Source organism: Acanthopagrus latus, chromosome 3, assembly GCF_904848185.1.
Source record: "Acanthopagrus latus isolate v.2019 chromosome 3, fAcaLat1.1, whole genome shotgun sequence".
Taxonomy (NCBI): Eukaryota; Metazoa; Chordata; class Actinopteri; order Spariformes; family Sparidae; genus Acanthopagrus; species Acanthopagrus latus.
Genome location: NC_051041.1, coordinates 23491221 through 23511507, shown reverse-complemented (window position 1 = coordinate 23511507; position 20287 = coordinate 23491221). Strand labels below are relative to the sequence as shown.

At 42.2% G+C, this 20287-nt stretch overlaps 1 protein-coding gene across 2 annotated transcripts in view; it reads left to right on the top strand.

Annotated features, from left to right (window-relative positions):
* Positions 1 to 13041: 13041 nt before the first annotated feature.
* The window catches only part of arid1ab (AT rich interactive domain 1Ab (SWI-like)), a 55238-nt gene continuing 47992 nt past the window's right edge, over positions 13042 to 20287 (top strand). The window contains exon 1 of one of the 2 annotated variants that reach the window (XM_037093220.1): positions 13042 to 13303. Coding sequence is in view for 1 of the 2 variants with exons in the window: in XM_037093219.1 (XP_036949114.1) it covers positions 13427 to 14326 (900 nt within the window). In the remaining variant the exon portion in view is untranslated. Of the gene's footprint in view, positions 13304 to 13426; positions 14327 to 20287 lie in introns of those variants that run through there. The other variant, XM_037093219.1, reaches the window with a different exon arrangement.

The following is a 20287-nucleotide window of genomic DNA, read 5'->3' as shown; positions in this document are numbered from 1 at the left end:
TGTCTAGTTTGTTCTTGAAAATATGTTATGTGATGAATAGTCCTAACAACAGATATCTGGGCTGCCTGTAAGCCAGGGCAAGGGTAAACAAAATAATAATGATAAATAAATTTGTCTATAATTAACATTTACTCCTCTAACTTCATGTGGTGCCTCAAATGTTTCCATACCAAACAGCATTGGAAAAAGTCTGAATTTAAAGTGAACATAATTTTCTTTATTCTGTGTGAAGAAACCTTCAAAGATATCAGTAGAGTCCTACCACTAAGACACATAGTTATTTCTAATGATAAAATATCCTTTGCTATTTATTTTGAAATGCTTGTTTTATATTTCAAGTGCACTTTTATCACTCTGCCTTTACATAACAAATGCTACTGCGATTGGGGTCCCCTTTGCCCTTCAATTGAATCATATTCTTTTTGCTACATTATGCTGCCGCAGCAATCTACTTGCATAAAAAGTATTTTACGGGCAAACAGAAGTGATAGTCATTAATTTTGCATGGTATAAACAAGTTTATATGGATGCTGCGCTGCTCTGGCAGGCGTTCAACAAAATCATAGCCAGTTTGGCGAAAGAGCACATTCAAGGCCAGTTTAGATCTACTGTATCTAGACGCCGGCCCTCATCCTGTACAATCTCTCCAGTCTGTCTGCCCTGGAATGCCGCCACTGACAGCGATTCTTCCCTGGAACAACAGGGAATTATTTGGAAAGGGTGGCAAAATCAACACACCGTCTGTCGATTATCCCCCTGCTATTCTGGGTCCTTTGGCTCCGCTGTGTGTTCAGAGCATCAAAGGCCCGTCAGAGATGTCGGCCTAAAGGGAGGCGATGCACAGTTTAATCAAACATTTGGGTGCCTCTGTGTTCAGTGTCATGTGCCACCGTCTCAAAGAAATGACATATTAAGAAAAACAATGGGGAGAAATCACCCCCTTTGGCGCAAGGAGACTTAAAATCTATGAACATGTGCCTGTTCCAACTTTCTTTCTTTTTTTTTTTCAAGGCACAGGAATCTACATTGAGATGCATTTGGTTGAAATGCAACCAAGGACATTGTTGGGTGCGCTTAAAAGGAACAAAATCCTCTCATCCATTTCTGCATCATAGAAAGCAGTAATTACTGTTACCCTTGGGAAGAACTGTGATGCCAAGAAAATATACTATTTTGGTTACATTATTTTCTAGATCACATTTAATGCTCCCAATGGCCCAGCACTTCTTACCAAGTGTCACACTGATACAGCATGTTACATGACATTTGATAAAGGATCTGGAGGAAATGTTAGCGCTGTTTTGATTCGGACTCCATCACTCAGTGCGTTTGTTTTGGGGGCTGTATGCCTCTGCCTGGCCTGATAATACCCTTTCTCTACCCAGGCCCTTTCTTGACTGTCACGTCTGGTTGACACAAAGTGCTGCCACACGGATGGGGGTTCACCCATCCCTTGAAAGCCCAGCTGTCAGTGGTTACATAATAGCAGAGCCTTGTTGGGCTCGCTGGACTGCTTTGTGCGCCTGTCACTGAATGTGATTGTGGGTAAGATTAAGCGGCGGGTGAGAAGCCACAGTTAAGGGGTTCCTACCTGGTCTCCAGCAGAGACGACAGAACAAACAGAATCAGAGGTTTTGGAGAGCGCTTTAATGTGGCTCAGCAAGAATCGTATCCCTTTTTTGCAGCACACATTGTGTTGATGAACAGTGCCTCTTGCTTACATGCTTGATGTTTTATGCATTGCCTAAGCGAGGACCTGCAAGGGAGAAGCTCAGCTGCATGGGCGGCTGATGAACTGAGCATCTAGAAGTGTCATATTTAAACAAATGACATTAACCAAATGCTATTTTTACATGGATTTAAAGCTCCATTGCACAGATTCAAAAACTGAAGGCTGTGCTGAATTTCTGTTGCCCAAAGCCACAATCAATAACTGCTTATGAAATATCATGTAATGTAATGAATTCAACCAAATTGGAAAAAAAAACACCAAACACATTTGAAATCCAGACTCAATAGCTGCGCAGCCAGGACAAGGACACGCACGTGATTCCAGTAAACATGATTTAATAATAAATGTGTTATTGAGCTTGAAACCATAAAAATCATGGTTAGTGGGTGGGGGTATTTGGGGGAGTTGCCAATTTATTGTAGAGAGACCTGATTTCCCCAGGGTCTGTGTTGTTAATTCAGTGTATCATGGCAGTGTTTATCCAAAGAGGGGGCAGGAGCTGCTTTAAAAGGGGTACCATCCTCTCTGAGTAGTCAGTCAGAAAGAGGACCCAGGACCGGTGATTTCTCCCGGACTGAGTCCTCCTCTAACTGCTCCATCAGCGGGTGAACCGTCATCCCTCAGGCCGCTTGATGAGACGCTGCTTCCTCCTCTTCTCCCCCTCGGTTCACCCTCTTCCTGCCAGTCCAGACCAGCTTTTTCCTCTCTCCGCTGCTTATAACAGAGCCAAGCCTTACATTAAATCTGTGTTTCTGCATAACCGGCCTTGTATGTTTTTTTCTCTCTCTCTCTCAGTCTCTTCTGCCTCTCTCCCTCTTTGCCTTGCAGTGGAACTAGCGCAAGCCAAGCCTCGCAGTGCCTCCCTATCGGCGCTTTTCTGCACAACCTGAATTCTTCCAACACAACAGCAAATAAACAGTGTTGCAAAAGGGAAAGGGTGTGTGTGTGTTGAGGGGGGGGGCCTGTGTACAGCACGACAGTGCCATTTAAAACTGTGGCTATGGAAACCCCTCTGTCTTCCCCCTTAATATGTGTTTACGTTGCCGGGTTTGACTGACAGATAAAGGCTCACTGGGGGAAGAGCCTCTTTTAAAATGCATTGTCTTCAGCACCTCCTCCCTTCTTTTATATTTTCTCTTAAAACAGGCCTCTCTGGCAGGTTAAAATGAGGCAGAATAAATTACTTTAGCTATATTTTGCCCTTCTTTCCCTACTGTCTTGATTTGTACAGTTGCAGGACAGAAATTGCTCTCCTCGGTGCCTGAAATTAAACCTTGCTGTTGTCCCCGACTATGTTCCTAGAGCCCTTTTTATTGTAACAGTCTCAATGAGGATTGCGTATGTGGCGCCTGCTATCAAACGAGGGATATCGGAGGCATTCAGCCAAGTCCTTCAGTGAGAAGGCTGATGGTGAAGACACTGAAGCAATAATGTGTAGTTAATGTAGTTTTATGTGCAATAGTGAGTATAAAACTGCGTCAACAATAAATGTAGGTTATACTTGTTCTTCCATTCACTTGATGCTGTGAATCCATATGATTAAAGCTGTTATTACTTATTGATTTTTCTTATGAGAATCCAATACAAACAGACAGCAGAGGCTAAAGGAGACTGTCACACATATGTCCGCAATATTTTGCACCTTTTCTACATGCCTTGAATTGATCCGCTTTCTTGCGCGTCTCATCTCACGGAGAGACTGAGATGATTTTAATGAATCACTTTCAGTTCGTAATGCTTCTGTAACCTAATGCTAAGTTGTGTTTGGGCCAGTTGTCTGGAGGAGACAAGCCATACTACAGAGACACATGCCAAACAAAACCCTTGGTTGGCACTATGATGTGGGCATCATGCCTTTGCCAGCCTTCACTCTGTAGGGCCTGTGCCAACCTTTTATAAATGCCCTATTTGGCAAGAGCTGTGCCCAGCAGTGTCTCTTAAGGTTCTGGTTCAAATACCCTCTTCAAATGTGAACCTGATCCAAATCCTAAACGATCCAAATGATGCGTTCCAAATTGTAAGCTCTCATATCATATTCAGAGGAAACCGTGGATTATGTTTTATCAACTCGACTGGCAACAGATGGAGAAAAACTGGAAAGTCATATGCACAGCGTCGTTCTTCTTTATTGTCACACATTATAGTAGATTTTGTTCGTTAATCTCAGCATCCTCCTCCCTCTCGCCACGCATGGAGAAAAAGGTGGCAGCTGCAGCACATCAGTGTTCATGGTTTGTTTTCTTGGAGGTGTGTCACTCAGATTCACAGCAAAAGAGCAATTACAGCTGAATGTCCTCTCTTTCATCAGCATTTCAATGCAAAGATTTGGAGATCCGACCCCCAGCCGGTGCCACCCCTGTTTTCAACCTTACCCCGCAGCCTCAGGCTGATAATCAGCCCCAAAGAATGGTTTCTGCCCTCAAAAGCCTTGTAGTCCCCTATCTCACAGCCTCCCCACGGAGTCAAGATAAAGTTTTGTTTTCTCAGTTGACTGGTGGGTGGTGCTGGAGTCCCTCCGCCCCCACCCGCTGTCCTAGCGTGGATGCGAAAGGTCATTCCTGAAGTGTGCCGCCCCACATGGAGACAATTCCCATCACAACTGAGGGGCCCTTACATCGTCATCAAGCCCATATAGGTGCATTCACTCGGAGGCCCCGTCTCATTTGATAGCTGCCTTCCCATCAAACCCATTCTGTCTTGATGCTGTCACCTTATCAAGATTATGTTTACATGCCAAAGTCCCCATTTTACCACATCTTGTTTGAGTTTATCCCCCTTCAAAAAGAATTCTCTAGCTGTTTCAACATCGACTGCACCACCTCATCTCATATCAAACTGCTATGCTAATATATTCCCCCTTTTTTTTTTTCCAATTTCGCTTCATCGTTGCCCTTTGTAAGTTAAGGCACTCATGCTTGAAACAGCGCAAACATCAGTCCCCATAAGAGGGAAGAGTTCAGGCACAACAAAAGGCGCATCTGTAAACAATAGGCTAAAAGAGTGGGACAAGAAAATGATTCAGCTGGTAACAGCTGAAATACATCCAATTTCAATACATGAGAAGATTGGTCTCTTGAGCATCTCAGAGGCCCAGGGAGTGAATTACATCAGCCGTTTTTCAATATAATGCGTCGTACCAACACATTGATATTACGCATAGAAAATGGTTTCTCCATAAAATGTTCCTTTGGTTTCTACACAGACTCTATTTTCTGTCCTGGATAAGTACAGCTGCTTGCAATTCTTTTTTTTCACATCCATTCATTCGCGTCCAATTCATCTTCTCAGCCTGCCACAGTTCATATTGATATATGCTCAGGGGCTGTTCTGTAACAGGTAACTTAATCACTCCATCTTCAACATGTCAATTTCGTCCATCTCTCTGCCGGCCCACTCTGCTGTTCATCATGTCTACATTACAGTTAGCTATTTCACCTCAAAACAAACGCAGGTCCCCCGACTGCCAACATTGATTGCAACCCTATGGCTTCTGAATCACAAATTCAAACATGCATATTTGGTTCAATTATAGTTTTAAATATTCATAGCCTAGTCTGTCATTCTATCTTGAGTGTATTGCGTGAGCAGGGGCCCAGTCTATCATCCACACATAAAAAGGAGGGCAGTACCATAAACAACAGAATATCGCATTTTATTTTCCCCTTGGATGGATATATTCTTTATTAACTAGTGATGCACGGCAACTCAAGGTTTTTTTTTTAAAGCATTTTGAAGAAATAAAATGCTTCTTATTTGGACTGTTGTATTTGAACAATAAACCACTGCACTATTATTATTTCAACGTGCCGTTTTCCCAGTTTTCTTTTATTTCACAATGTCAGTTCCTGACGTTTTATAGGGCTAGGCAAGTTATATGATTGGCTGCCCTGTTTGTCTCGATTAACAAGACTCTGTAAAGAAAACTGGTGTCCTGAAAAATAAAGTAGTTGTGCAAACTTTGGAAAAGGGACATACATTCATTAGATTCATTAATGATGAATGTTTATATGATATATTTAATCTCTATTTATTCAGACCGTTTGTTATTTCATGATTTCTCATTTATTCATTTAATTGTGTTTGCCTCATGCAATGTGATACTTTTGTAAAATTGAACTGTGAAGCCACTGTAACACCAACGTTTAAATCAGCTATATTTAGCTGGATAATCAATGGGAATCACGATTAAAGTAAGTAATTCCAAACAATTTGTTGCAAAATCCACTTTGTTCAACTTTGACATGTTAAATTGTACTGATGAGCAACAGCCGCCGTTTGTAGGCTAACCCTAAAGTTAGCATTGCCGCCAGAAGTAAAAAGCTAACGTTAGGCTGTAAATGAACTTCATAGCCTGGCGGTTACATGACTTCGTCACCAACGATAAACATCTAACAGTGCTATAGTATGAACACTTTACAAACCGATCAGTCTACAAGTTGTAAAGTTAAAGTAGTGGAGTTAGAATAGTTTGCAACTGTAGTCCGCCTGTAAAGATGGACTAGTTTAGGAACTAGTTGAAGGAGCATGAATTACGAAACTGGTTGCTTATTTCCGGGAATTAGGATTCCTGCAGCAAATGAGGGAACAGAGAGTCCAGATGACTTAAGTTATAGTCACTTAGGCTTTGAGACAGATTTCTGAACAACTGTGCACCCAACACATTTTTTGGATAACTCTGAACTTATTGTCTCATTGGCGACCGAGTGAGCTAATTCACAATTTAAAGGTTCTGTAACAGAGGGAGCTTTTTTCACCCTGAGAAGAAAATACCAAGGGTAAATAAACAGCAGGAAAAAAACAAAGAGAAAGAAGCTTAGACAGCTGCTGGCTGACTAATGCTAGCATGTTCCCAGCTTGCTAGCGTGTTAGCTTGCAAGCGGCCATCTGCTTTGCGGACATATGGAGGATTTCGGCTTTTTTTCTGGTGTGATTGACCCTTAGGACTTCTACAGAAATGACAAGGAAATAGGTTCATAGACGATTCCTAGTTGTAAAGCTGAGTGTGTTTTTGACTAGCTCTGTTTATGTTTTTTGTAAGACCACTGCAAAGTCTTTTTCTCCTCTTTATTTTGGCCCTACCTCGCAGCTGAAACGCTGACAAAATGCTCTGTGTGATTTATAGGGATGGGACTGTTTGTCAGTCGAGTAGAAGCTCACATACTGGGCTCTGTGACCCACAATGGAGCAGTTCCCAGTATGCTCATAGTGATGAGTTCCTTTACTGGAGATGATTCCTCGCACGGTTTCCTTTCATCCCGCCTGAAAAGAGAGTGAGCACTTCTCTGTCCTTGCAGGGTGGACACCGTAATTTTGAGTGCTCTTAACCTTGCCTGGCTTTGTTGAGATCAGGGGTCCTTCCTTCACTTCGCTCGAACACACCGCGAGAAATTGGAGTGTTTAGAATTCAGCGCCGGCGCCTGTGTGACTGTGTGGATCTCATGAATTCAGAGATTTCCCCCACCCCAAAAAATGCCCCCTAGCAAATTATGACCCCCCCCACACACACAAAAATGGTAGATAAAAGTACCCCAGCGTAACCTGAATAAGTCCTATCAGCTTTGATTTGAAAGCCTGTCGTGGGTCACTGAGGTCCCCCAGTCTATTTTCACCTGAGGAACAGAGAGGATTTCAGTGCTTGGGAGAGAATAATACAAGGAGAGAGGAGCAACTGATTGAATGTCTGCTAAGCAGTTCAGGGTGAGCTGTGGCTCCTGAAAAGTTTGATCCCATTTGATCAAATCAGGTAAGAACAATGGCTGAAAGATTAATCTGAAGTATGACCTTATAAGGCAGCAGAATAATTCCACAAGTGCTTTTTAATATCTTTTCATCTATCAGAGCTGTATGTTTGGATTAAATGTATACTGAGGCCCCGAAGAGAGACTGTGGTCATTTAAAGCTAATATGAAACTGATTGTCCACATCTATTAAGGAACCCCGGAGGAAACCATGCCAGGCTTTATAGTGCACATTCCTTATCCCTTCGCTGTTTACAAAGTAGTGGGTGTGTGTTTGTCAGGTGTAAGTTTAAGCGGCAGGTTCCACACACAGCGTCTGGGAACGAGCCGGACGCCCATTGCACTTCGCAAAGTGGCACTTCCTTCCTCTACACACTCCAGACTATGCGTTGAACTGCTGCCTGGCAACCATCTGGACAGGGCCCAAGTGTTGTGATTGTGTGTGTGTGAGTGTTGTTTCAGTGTGTGTATGGCCGGGACAACGTCACCGCGGGATTACCGCCGATGTTTGCCGCAGGTATGCATTAATGACGGACTCTTGACGGCCATAAATTCTCAGTGTGTACATTATTGTCAGGTGTGAGCTGTGTTTGGCTGTTGCCCACGTGGGTGTGTGCAGTGCATCTGTGTGTGTGCGTGTCTCTGAATTCAACTCCACTCTTGTTAGGAAATTCCACGCCACATTATTGGGTTGTCTTGGTGATTGTATGGCTCCATTCCCAGACTGGATCCCAAGGGATTAAAGTAAAAGAAAAACTCCTGAATGATCAGTCATCAGTTAACTCGCTCAACAAGAGTGACACTTTTACTGTTCAAAGCTGAGATTAATTGAAGAAAGTTACTACATTAAAAATGCATATTTAGGAATATCAAAGGCTTACATGAATTAACAAAAATAGAATATCTTAGCTCAGATAAGTTGGTAAAATATTCATGACCCTAGCCTGTCCACCGAAATTTCTGTTTTTGCCTTTATAACTAGAATTTGATGACATGAATAATGAACTGCCTCTTACTCTTTGCATCTTTAAACGTGGTTTTTCCCCACAGCTTTCACTGGTACTGTCTTTTCCCTCCTTCTAATCAGCCCCGATTTCAATTTAATAATGATTACAAGAGAAAAGGCCCAATGGATGAGGTCCAAGCTGCTGCCTTAGTGACAGCCGGGGAAGCCGCGGCGTCAGGCCGAAGGTGATGCATCACGGTCATCCTCGCAGGGAGGCGGTGGTGGGGCACAAGTAAACACTCTTAAATCATCATCCTGGGACAGATGGGGGGTGTCACATGACCCCCCACCCTCACACACACAACCACCCACCCACCCACGCCATCCCCTCAGCCTGTCACTCTACACACACTATCAACAGTCAGAGCAAAAGACAAATGTGACAGAGTCCAGGCAGCATTTTAAACTAAATTCTGATTTTCTTTCTTTATTTGAACAGATTGAACAGCACAGATTATCTGGTAATGTGAGGCCCGGGGCTCATAGATCCAGCCTTAAAGGTGCAATGTGTGGTTTTGGGAAAAATACATTACAATCAGAAGAGACAAATTGAATGAACAAACTCTCTCTGCTTTCATGACTGAATAAACAAACTGACCATAAAGGACAATAGAATTATATTGGTCGGACCCTTCAAACACTGTTCTGGGGAACTTATTTTACACTTAGAACAGCTTGTTTATTAAGTTATGGAAAAAATAGATATATATTTCTGAGTATGTATTATTACCTCATAAATATATATATATAAAAAAATTAAATTCTTCTAGTAATTTCTTCTCCAAAACTACATAGCGGCCCTTTAAGTCTCCTGAACTGTTCACGGACATGTTTGATATGATTTACAGGCTGGGTGTGGATTGAATCCTGGAGCAGCTGCTTTCTAGCAATAGTAAATTCTAATTCTGAGCTTCTGAGGCTAGCATTAGCTAGCATACTACTGTTGACAGAAACATAAAATCTTATCTCAGGTTGTCGCTACAGAATTGCAAACCTTTGTTGACTGCACCTCCCAACTTGTGCAGACTAGTTTAACTTTTTTTTCTTCTTTTTTATCACTGCAACACGCTACTACAGCAAGTTGTTGCACCATTTTAATCTCCAATTTGGTTTATGTCTGCTTCCCCATGAGATCACATGAGAGGGATCAGTTTGAGCCCAACTACGGTTTGCATACGTACGTAACCAGAGCGCTGATGTTGCGCTCCACTGCTGCATAGAGCGGTGTTCACTGTTTATTCAAAGTGTAGGGTATTACTGTTGAACATGTCTCATGTCCAAATTGCACCAAATTGCGCACTGCACTTCCTTGGGCCATCAGCAACAAACATGCCAGGTATGAGGTAGCTTGGATCAGTGGTTCTCAAGATATGCAAATAATATACAGACAGGAAAACAGACTATAGCTAGTTCACTCTCAAAATACAAGACATGGGGCACAACATTCAAAGACCATGTGGGAAGTATGAATCTTACTCTAGATGAGCCACACAGGACTATGCATGGACAGCCAGGGGTTTTGGTGTTAACACCTTTTCGCCATGTCATTATTTGTCTGTGGGTGGTTACAGTTTTATTACCGTGACTTCATTTGAACTAAATGCTTCTTCCTGATTCAGCTTCTGCATTTCAGAATAAAGACTATTTTCCAAGTCATATCAATTTCAACCACCATAGTGTCCCTAATTATTCTGTGTTAAGGAGGTCCTCGTGCCTGCTGGGGAGCTTGTCTGGACAGGCAACATGGCATTTTAGAGAACACCATATCCTTGTAAAACAAGAATCACATAAATAAATGCATGACACTTAGCTGCACTTGAGGTCTTTAGCATCATGTTGTTGCTCTCCCACAGAGATTTAACATACCATATGATCTTAGAGCTTTTAAGGCACTTTGCAGCTGCACGGAGCCACACAGACAAGCTTGAACAACAGATAAATATTTTTCAAGGTGAGCGCTGAAAATACAGCACATGTTGAAGCCACTTCTAAAATAAGACCAGGGAAGCAGAGCATAGAAAACAGATTATAGTACTCTTTTTAAACATGTGAAACAGGGAGGAAGAAAGACTGCACCCCCTGATAATAAACAGCAAGTTTATGCTAAAAAGAAAAAGAAGCTCCCAACCCCCTCCTCCCTCACAGCCTAGTCTCTGCGCTTTCTGCTAACACACACACACACACATACACACACTCATACACGCGCGCACACGCGGGCGCACACACACCTCCCTTAGACCTATATAAGCAGACAGCAGCTGAGCTGACCCCCTCCACTCTGCATACTCTCTCTTTATTAAACATACAAAAGCAGTATTTGCAGCTCTAAAATACATGTGGATATTTTTGTTGGTTTCTGAGTAAAAGTTCAAGTAAACGAGGATCTCTTTTTCCATGGACAGGGTGAGCAATGTGAGCAGAAAGCCCCGCATTGTAGAGAGAAAGGGCTGAGCAGAGCAGAGAGCTGCTGCTTCCCATCCCCCACATTCACATAGCAAAGTTCTGCTGCTTTTGCAAGCGGCGATGCTGCGTTCACGTGCTCCACCCGAGGCTCGTGAACGCACAATGTCGCAGCACTCTGCTTAGAAAGAATACGCTTTACACCGTTATATAAGTGGTGATAGGTTTTCACAGCTTGCTACTAATTTTTTTTTTGTGAATCTCAGAGTCATTTCACGAATTTAAAAGCAAAGAAAATATGTGTATTACATTGCCCTAGATAAGAAAATTGTAAATCAAACACATACAGGAAAAAAATAGCACAATATCTTTCCACATGAGCCCCCACACACAATACTTTAAAAGCCCATGTAATGTTATTTCCTGTTATTAGTCAAGAATTGGGTGACTATGGGGTTGATTCATTAAAAGAGAAGACATTTGATACTTTTGTAGTCCACATTTTCACATGATCTTATTTGAAACATGTAATTTGTGACCGTGACACTATTTAACTACCCTTTATCCATATAGTTATCTATACTCTCTATAATCATTGTTATTCCATGATTGTTTCCTGTTAAAGTAGATAATGCCTCTGTTTACCAACATGTCTGGTGTGATGTATGCATTTTGTGTATGTGTAAGAGGGCTTTCCCACACAGTGTAACGAGCGTGGGGGCAATAAGGGAGGCTGTGGTAGGACAATTCAGACTTTCCTTGGACATCCAGTCCTTCAATTTCACACTGTACGAGTTGTTCGTTTCGATCTTGAGGCGTGATTCCAAAAATTCCGACAGCACTGGAAGGCATCATGAAGGCTGCTGCTGCTAGGAGAGCGCGAGGCAGGCAGGCAGAGAGCACGAAGAAAGGGGGTGGGGAGAGAGAGAGAGAGTGGTGGAGAGACATAGGATGTCTGTTCTTATTAATTGTATAGGGCGACTGTATGATTTTCACCAAATCTCTTCTCGTTCTCGTGTGTTGGCGTGAGATTTGACTTAAAAAAAAACAAACAAAACAAAACAAAAAAACAGATAACATGTGGTGTGCTGAATTTCACTGGCCTATTCACTGTCACTTTTCCACCACCACTGTTTCTCTTTTTGTATCTTCACTTCCTGCTCTGTGACTGGCTCCCTCCATCCCCCATCCTTCTTCCTTTTTCTATCCTCTCTCTCTCTCTCTCTTTCGATCTCTCTCTCTCGCTCGCGCTCACACACACGCAAACACGCACACACTGCACGCAGACGCACAGGTTGTGATTTCATGCTTTCCTCTACTTTCCTCCGCCGTACCCACTTCTCTCATTTGCCGCCTTCGACACATGGAAGCAGTATGGAGGCAGTCACTTCGACCCATTAGGCCACTCAAACAGAAGAAGCCTATTTTGTTCCACTCCTTTAACGAGCTAATACGATAAAGTGCACGGAATGAACGTAACAAAGAGCAACACACAGCTCATGCATGAAGCAATTTTTTTCTAATCAGAATGGTTGAATAGTTTACTTCAAGGCAGAGCAATGTAGTAAAGGAAAGGGCATCTTAATTGTTTAATACTGGAAGAGCCATTGAATTCATATATGTGCTGAAGTTAAATATGCCAGACTGGTCACTGTAGAGGAAAGGGATGTGAAGCTACTGAAATACTGTTCAGCCTACTTGTTAGGATAGTATTTTAGCTATTGAATATTTTGAGCACATAAAATATCAAATATGATGTACTAGCGTACATACGCTAGCACTGGATAGCTGTGGTAGGTCTTCCAAATACAATAATGTAACTGATGAAGAGCACGTTTTGTAAATAAAATAAAATGTATACCTTCGAATCTAAAACTCCCCTTTACTTACTATGTCAGGCAGCCCATTGCTGTGAATCTCCATTAGCATAAGCTTTTCACCTATATGCAACACTTAATTAGTCTCAGAATGACCGGTGTTTTATACTAACAAACAGTGCTTCTCGAACACGTCGACATTTTTATGTATGAGCTCAGTTTAAAGCGCATTAGACCCACAATAATGGCTCTTCTTGGGTATAAACAATGTTGTTATTAGACAGTCGGCGCAGTCCAGATCCATTTGTCTGCGGATTCCGCTCCGGGTTTTCATTTTCTCGCGACAGCTTGGTAAGATGGCTGTGTCTCGCGGAGCCTCGTGCTGGTTTGGTTGATTTCTAGCTCGCGCTCTCGTTCTGTAACAGAAGCCCCCCCTCCAACACACACACACTCACTAGTGTCGGTGAAATTCATTTCCCTGGCTCTGTATTTATATATTTTTTCTTTCACAAACTTTCCCCTCTCTGTTTTAACTTTAAACGGAGTCGCGGTGGATTACCGGATACCGGTCCGGGCGGAGGGCAAAGGGGGGAATGAACCGGGACGACGGGTACGTTGTTATAAATATAATTGTATTTATATTCAATGGTTATTCGGAGTTTGATTGTGAGTGAGTCGCCGTGCTGAGAGAGAGAGGTAGAGAAAGAGTGGGGGAGAGAGAGAGAGGGATATCATGGCCGCTCAGGTTGCCAGCGTCGCCACTCTCAACACTAGCCCGCCATCCGAACTCAAAAAGCCGGATCGGGACCCACAGGAGGAGTCGGTACCGGGAGAGAAACAGCATGAAAATAAGGATCCGGGACCTGACGGCGGATCCCCTGGTCAGAAGGAGCTGCAGGACGGGACCGATGCTGGAAATGCTGGGGGAGGAGGGGATCCTGACATGAAGAACGGCAACGGGAATTTGCCCAGGGTAAATAATAATAGCAGTAATCAGAATGATTCAGGTGGGCCCGAAGGGAATAACCATCCCGGGATGGGACACCACCACCCGGGCCCCTTTCCTCCACCTCCTTACGGTTACAACCAGCACTACAGCCGGGCCCCTTTTCATCAACATGGCGGACAACAAAGCCCTGGCATGGCAGCTGCATCGGGGCCGGGCATGATGGACCCTTACCCCCCTAATTCACACGAACACGGCTACCCTAACCATTATAACAACTACAGCCCGTTCCAGAACAGGACTTCTTATCAGGGCCAAGGATACGGGGCCATGAATTCCCCGCGTAACAACCAGCCTCCGGCGGCTGGGGGGCAGCCAGGCAAGCAACAGCCAGCAGGAGGAACCACAGCTATGGCTGCCTCTTACAATAATCAGAGGTATAACATGGGAAACCAACAACCTACGTCTACGCCAACTTTAAATCAGCTTTTGACATCCCCAAGCTCTGCCAGGAGCTACCCGAGTTACCCCCAAGGAGACTATAACAATCAGGAAGGGGCCAATAAGGGACCAGGAGATATGGGCAGCAGTCAGTATGGTGGGGTCCATCCGGGTTGGCAACAAAGGACCCACCATCCGCCTCCCATGAGCCCGGGAAACACTGGACAGCCTCCAAACAGAAATCAGGTAAACTCCACTTACTGCTCTGACACACTTTGACATAGTTAAAGTCAGCCACCAGCTCAGAGAAAGCACTGTAGAGTTGTATATTGCATTGGACCAGCCATTGTCTATGTAGCAAGAGCTCTAAAATGGCTGCCTCTCTCTTTCTCCCAATACCACCCCCTGCAATAGTGTTTAGACAGAGAAAGAAGCCGCATATTCCGTTAGAAACAACTTTCTGAGTGGTGGGTATTAGTGTGTGTCCCTGCTGGGTACAGGGCAAGAGTTTGACTAAGTAGAGCAGGAGTTTGTCAGGAGAAAGTGTGTGTGCGTGCACAGGGAGATAAGGTGATATTTCTTCGCAGTGCTCCTTCAGCCTCATTGTAGATTTAAGAGCTGTAACCTCTGTTATCTGTGCGAGAATCCGCGGATAGAGAGCTCCTTTTCGGTGTCGTGCTCCCACCGGTGCTATCAAAGTTGTGTCAGAGGCTGTCAGGGCAATAAACAAGATGCAAATGACAGCGATAGCCGTTAAATAAAATTTGCATAATCATTAAGAAAAGAGCCCGCTGTCCGTTTAAAAAGCCGCTTTGCACAGTCAAGTGGAGATGTGTCTCACAGTCCAGTGAATGGCAACAATTACATCCGCTAAGTGTTTGCTCGGATCAAAGTGTGATTGTGACCGCGATTGATTCATCTTGACGGAGGGTTTCATTCATTGTGGGTTCGGTTCGACTCCGTTCGCCTCTTTTTTTCGGTCTGCGCTTCCCCTCCATGTGCCGCCTTGTAAACACGGCCCCGCTGGTTGGAGTTGGCAAAGTGCAGATTGCCTTTGCTTTGGGATTTGAATTATGGAGGTAAAATCCTGCTGTCAGAGCCAGGAGACAGTTGGTCTTAGGTTGACATGCGAGCCGAGATCTGATTGGCTCCCCATCCCTCTGCTCTCGGCCATTTATAATTGCATCTAATGGAAGGCTGCAGAAAAACAGCCCCCTCTGCCCGCTTCTATCCTCCATCGTGTCAAGACATCGTATTCCTAGTGTCTTTTTTTTGGGTCTTTTTATTCATTTTTAACAATTTTTCAAGTTGTCTAAAAATATGAATTTAAAAAAAAATAATAAAAAATGTTACCTAATCCTCTCATAGGAAGAGAAATACACCAGAAAACAGAATGTTATGTTAATAATCCTATCTTTCTCATTGTTTTTATTTATTGAAAGCATTTTAAGAACACAGTTTGTTCACTTCCTCCGCTGCAGTAATTTGCATGATGACTGTACTCCTGTAGCTCCCGCATTGTTTTGATTTGTTTCATCAAACCTTAAGGAGCTCACATGTGCTGAGTCACAGTTCCACTGTCATTTTTAGCTGCTGACCTCAGATGTGCACCTCAAGTTTTTTTTCCCCTTTTCTTTTCTTTTTTTTTTCTTAGCTCTTGGGTACGCTGTGTGCATTGCCTGTTCAAGTGGGCTGACTCTGGTACAGCAGATAGAGTAGGTGTGGTCATGTAGCCCCGTTGTACAACCGTTCTCTACTGTTTCCAGATCAGGAGTTGAGGAGACTTGTGTGCCAGCAGATCTCGTGGCCACGTGAGAGAGTCGTACTGGCTGCAGTTGTGTTTACAAGTGAGAGGAGGCATCCACCCAGTGTCACAACCTGTTTTTTTTTTCCAGCAGGTTTACAATTGTCTAATTAACTTCCACATGCACAAGAGTGCAACCATGTCAACAATGCTTATCTACATCTCTGTCTCCAGTGATAACGGCCACATGTGTCATGTTTTTACTCGACAGTTGGTGTCATACGTGTCAAAGACATCACACTTGAAGAGTGTACCTTTACAGCAAAGTTTGAATTGTTTATCTTTGCTTTTCATTTATATAGCATGAAACCTGCAAATGACAATATTTTGAATGCATTTTCTCCAAAAATTCAAATTGATTGAGAACTGCACGCTCCCATCTTTATTTTTTTAACATGAGGTGACCACTGATCAAATATATGGATATATAATGGCGGAGGTCATGCGCTATCTGTGTTGGTTAATGTCTTCAAGAAGGTGTGCTGTGTTTTACTATTTTATTTCAAGCAAAAGAGTGGTCATTAGGGACAGACTGCTCATCTGGTGGAGTGATGGCACCACTTGTTGCTTGAACCTTTTAAGGTGCAAGCTCTTCACACATTTTGATTGCCCCTCTGCTGCATGACAACAGGGTCAGTTGTGGACACTTACAGTGGCACAGTGCCACTTTGTACATTTGTACCTCTGTCTAAATGTCAGCAAAATGGTTCTGTTTAAAATTTTTTGCAGATGTTGTAGTCATGTTCATTAAATGGGATGATCTGTGATTCTTTATAAAAATATACCTAAAGCGCTGGGAAATGGCATGCTGATTAGTCTGTTTCTATAGTGTAATGCACTGTTGTTTGAGGGAAATTTTGGATTTCCCTTTTTTGTTTCAGTTTGTCACTTCCTGCATGCAGAGAAGCGGCCTTACCCAAGGCCAGCAGTGAATTGACAGCATCTCAGTTAGTGTGGATGAGCTGAATTTCTCAGCTTGAAGCTCCTTTTTGGCCATCAATGAGTGTTAAATCAAACTGTAAACATGTATTCCCATGCTTTAGAGATGCCTTTTTTTACATCACTGACAAGATCACACCTCTTTCAAGCCATGATTTAAGAACAACTAATGAGATGACCAGAGGGTTATGTTCTTATTTATTGCAATTGCCATCTAGTGAACAGCACAATCTACAATTAATTATTTGAATTAGTTTACAACCCAAAGATATTCAGTCAGGTAACTTGCAATGGGAATTGGGGGCTGCAGTTAATGCTTATTTTCATTGTTGATCATTTTGAGAGCCCCAACCAATATGTGATTTTTGGGGTTGATGCTAGGAAGCAAAAATGTCTCTTACAGATATCTAGGCTGATTTCGGCCATAAACGTTATCATCTAAAGTGACGCTAGTGCATTGAATTTAATGGATATTTAGTAATTATAAATCAAAGTTTCTTTTTCTGCATTATAATTTTAATCAAGAGGAGTTTTCAAATCTTGGCTTGTTGGGCAACATAAATGCAGATACCAATACACAGGACTCAAGACTAACTTTTTACACTGGTTGCACTGGTGCGCTGAACTTTATAATTTAGATGCACCAGCAAATCATTTAGGTGCACCTAATAATACATTTTCATTTATTTTCTTGAGACTGAATGTAAGTGATTGTAGACAGGAGTAAACTTGACATTTGAATCACAGCACCTGCAACGAAAAGTAACGTTAACCATTGTAACAATAACAGTAGTATAAGAAACAAATTACTAAATTTCAGGAGCACAGGTGCGACCAATTAAAACATGTTTAGTCACACTTGAATGATTTTTTTTTTGCCACATGTGCGACCACAATGGTGGTGCCAGGTATATATCTGTGATAGACCAATATTAGCCAATTTAATCAGCCAACTAATATATTTGATTGCCTCCAATTACTTTCTCAGTCACTAGATTAGTGTCTTGTTTTGTCCATTACCCAAAGATACTCAGTTTACTGTGATAGAGGAGTAAGAAATCAGAAAATATTCACATTTAAGAAGCTGGAATCGGATAATTTTGACCACTTTCTCCCCAAAACGTACTTTTGAATTGAATGTCAGAGTAGTTGGTGATTAATTGAATGACAACTGATTAATCGCTGCAGGTCTAAACAGTTTTAGTTAAGAGAAGAACTGCTTTTAAATTGCGCATGTAATCTTTAGTTCATGTAATATCTTAACTGGGAGTGGGACAGACTCAGCAACATTCATCTAATTGAATTCGTGCATCACCTCTCTTTAGTTTGAGTCTGTATTTCTGGTTGTGTTGTGGGCAGAACAAAGACTGAAAGTGTCAAATTAGAGTTATGAACTCAGAATATGTGTCTTATCTTTGCTGTTACATCTTAATGTCTCGAAGAGCAAAGAATCCGGCTGTCACTTTTCTTGAATTCATGGTTATAATACTTGCTGTAGTTGACAGTTACATTATGTTAGTGACAGCACTGTTTTACCATTAAAGCAAGCACACAAGTTAAGGTATATATCAAATATTGTTAGAGTGCTTTGAAATGAAATTTGTTTGTGCTCATATCCTCTCAATATCTTAAGCAAAAACTCTGACACCTGTCCCAACAGTCTTAACACTTTTTGATCACTAGATTGACTTCCATGCAGGTTTTTTCATGTGTTTTCAGAACAGCTCTTTGCTAAATAAGCCCCGGCTCTTTCTGACTGTGCAAGTGAAGATAGAGTGTCTGGGATGGTAATTGACCATTTTGGTTGTAAGCAGAGTTAAAGGCAGCAGAAACTGTATTTATGCAGAAGGCAAACAGACTGTGTCAAACTCTCATTAGTGTCAGTACATTTGGAAGAATTGGAATAACTTCAAACCCCTGCAGGAGTTTTTTTTTTCTTGTCCTGGTGTCATAGGTGTAGGTGCACAGAACCCATTATCTTAATAGATTTAATCTCAGGTATGGTACCTGGAGGACACCACCTCTCACAAGGGCAAAAATGAAAGATTAAATGATGGTTTCTGTTTTTGGAACATGAACTGTTGTCATATGAAAGCATGGGGATTTCACATGAGGCCACATCATGTTCACTTGGAGAACTTGCGCGTTTGATGTGGCAGCCAGTAGACTTTAAGTTCAGGTAAGGAGTTCATCCTCTGCAGTAGAGCTGTCCATAATAAGTGCTGTAGGCTGTGTGTTAAGAGAGTTTATGAAATGCTTTCGCTCTCCATTCATTAACAGAGCCACAATTGGGTTTTTAATTTGCGAATATCACCGGTAATGATTGGCTGGGTGATTTATTTATTTCTTTCTTTTATGGGGCCACTCTGCCTGCCTTTAGCCACCTGCAGAAGATGAATTAATACGTTAATTGGGTGGTGGGTGAAGGCTAATATTATGGGTTTTCATTATGCCTCACACATAAACAAATTGTGTGAAGTGGATTGTAGTGGGGTTGTTTTGGATGGTATAACGCCAGGTGTTTCCCTCAGTCTAACACATGGGAGCGAGCCATTGGGGATGCCCTCGGCTCTGCAAGGCTGACTTCCCATATTGAGTTGGAATTAAATCATAATCGAATACACCTTTGTAAATATTTCTTTGAGAAAGTCCCACAGTTGAAAACATAATGAAAGAACTTCAAAGCCAGGGTGTTAAATTGACTGCTGCTAATAGATGCACAGTTCTGCTGCTGATGTACAAGGGAAGCCCCGCTGCAAATTGGAAAGTGGCGTACAAATAAACAGTTTCATGGCAGCTTTACTGTGTCAAAAACTATCAAGAAATGAAGATGGAACATATTTAATATTTAACAGAGCAAATGTCTTGCCTGGCTCGGCATTGTTTTCCATAGTAAAATTAATTAAAGCATTAAACAAGCCTGTTTGCTCTTATTTAGCACACTAGAGCTGTGTTAAGTGTGTCATTTGTTAGAGGATAGATTCAGTCTTACCAGGATCATCCTGGAAATTTGACAACACAAAGGTTCTGCACATGGTGTCACTTTCAGCATCATTAAATGTGTTTTTCTGACATGATATTTGAAGTGATCTCCAAACAAAAGGCATCTGACGATAATTTGTTATTATCAATCGGTCAGGAAGTCTTCAACTGTCAAAAAAAAAAAATCTCTTAATCACAGTTCCCTAAAGCACATTGTGAAGCCTTGTTTGTCTGCCAACTGTCCCATACCCAAAGACATTTAGTTTACGATCACGTAAATGAAAGAAAAACAGGAAATTACCACGTTTTTGAAGCATTTTTTTTTTGCCTGAAAATTACTAATTGACTGTTTCAGCTCTAATGCCAAATATTGTGATTATGTGTTTATAATATGAGCAATCATTTAAGAAAATGCTAAAAATCAGGTATTCCAGAAAAAATAAACATTTCCAATTTTCTTTAGTTTTCTCTGAGCGTAAACC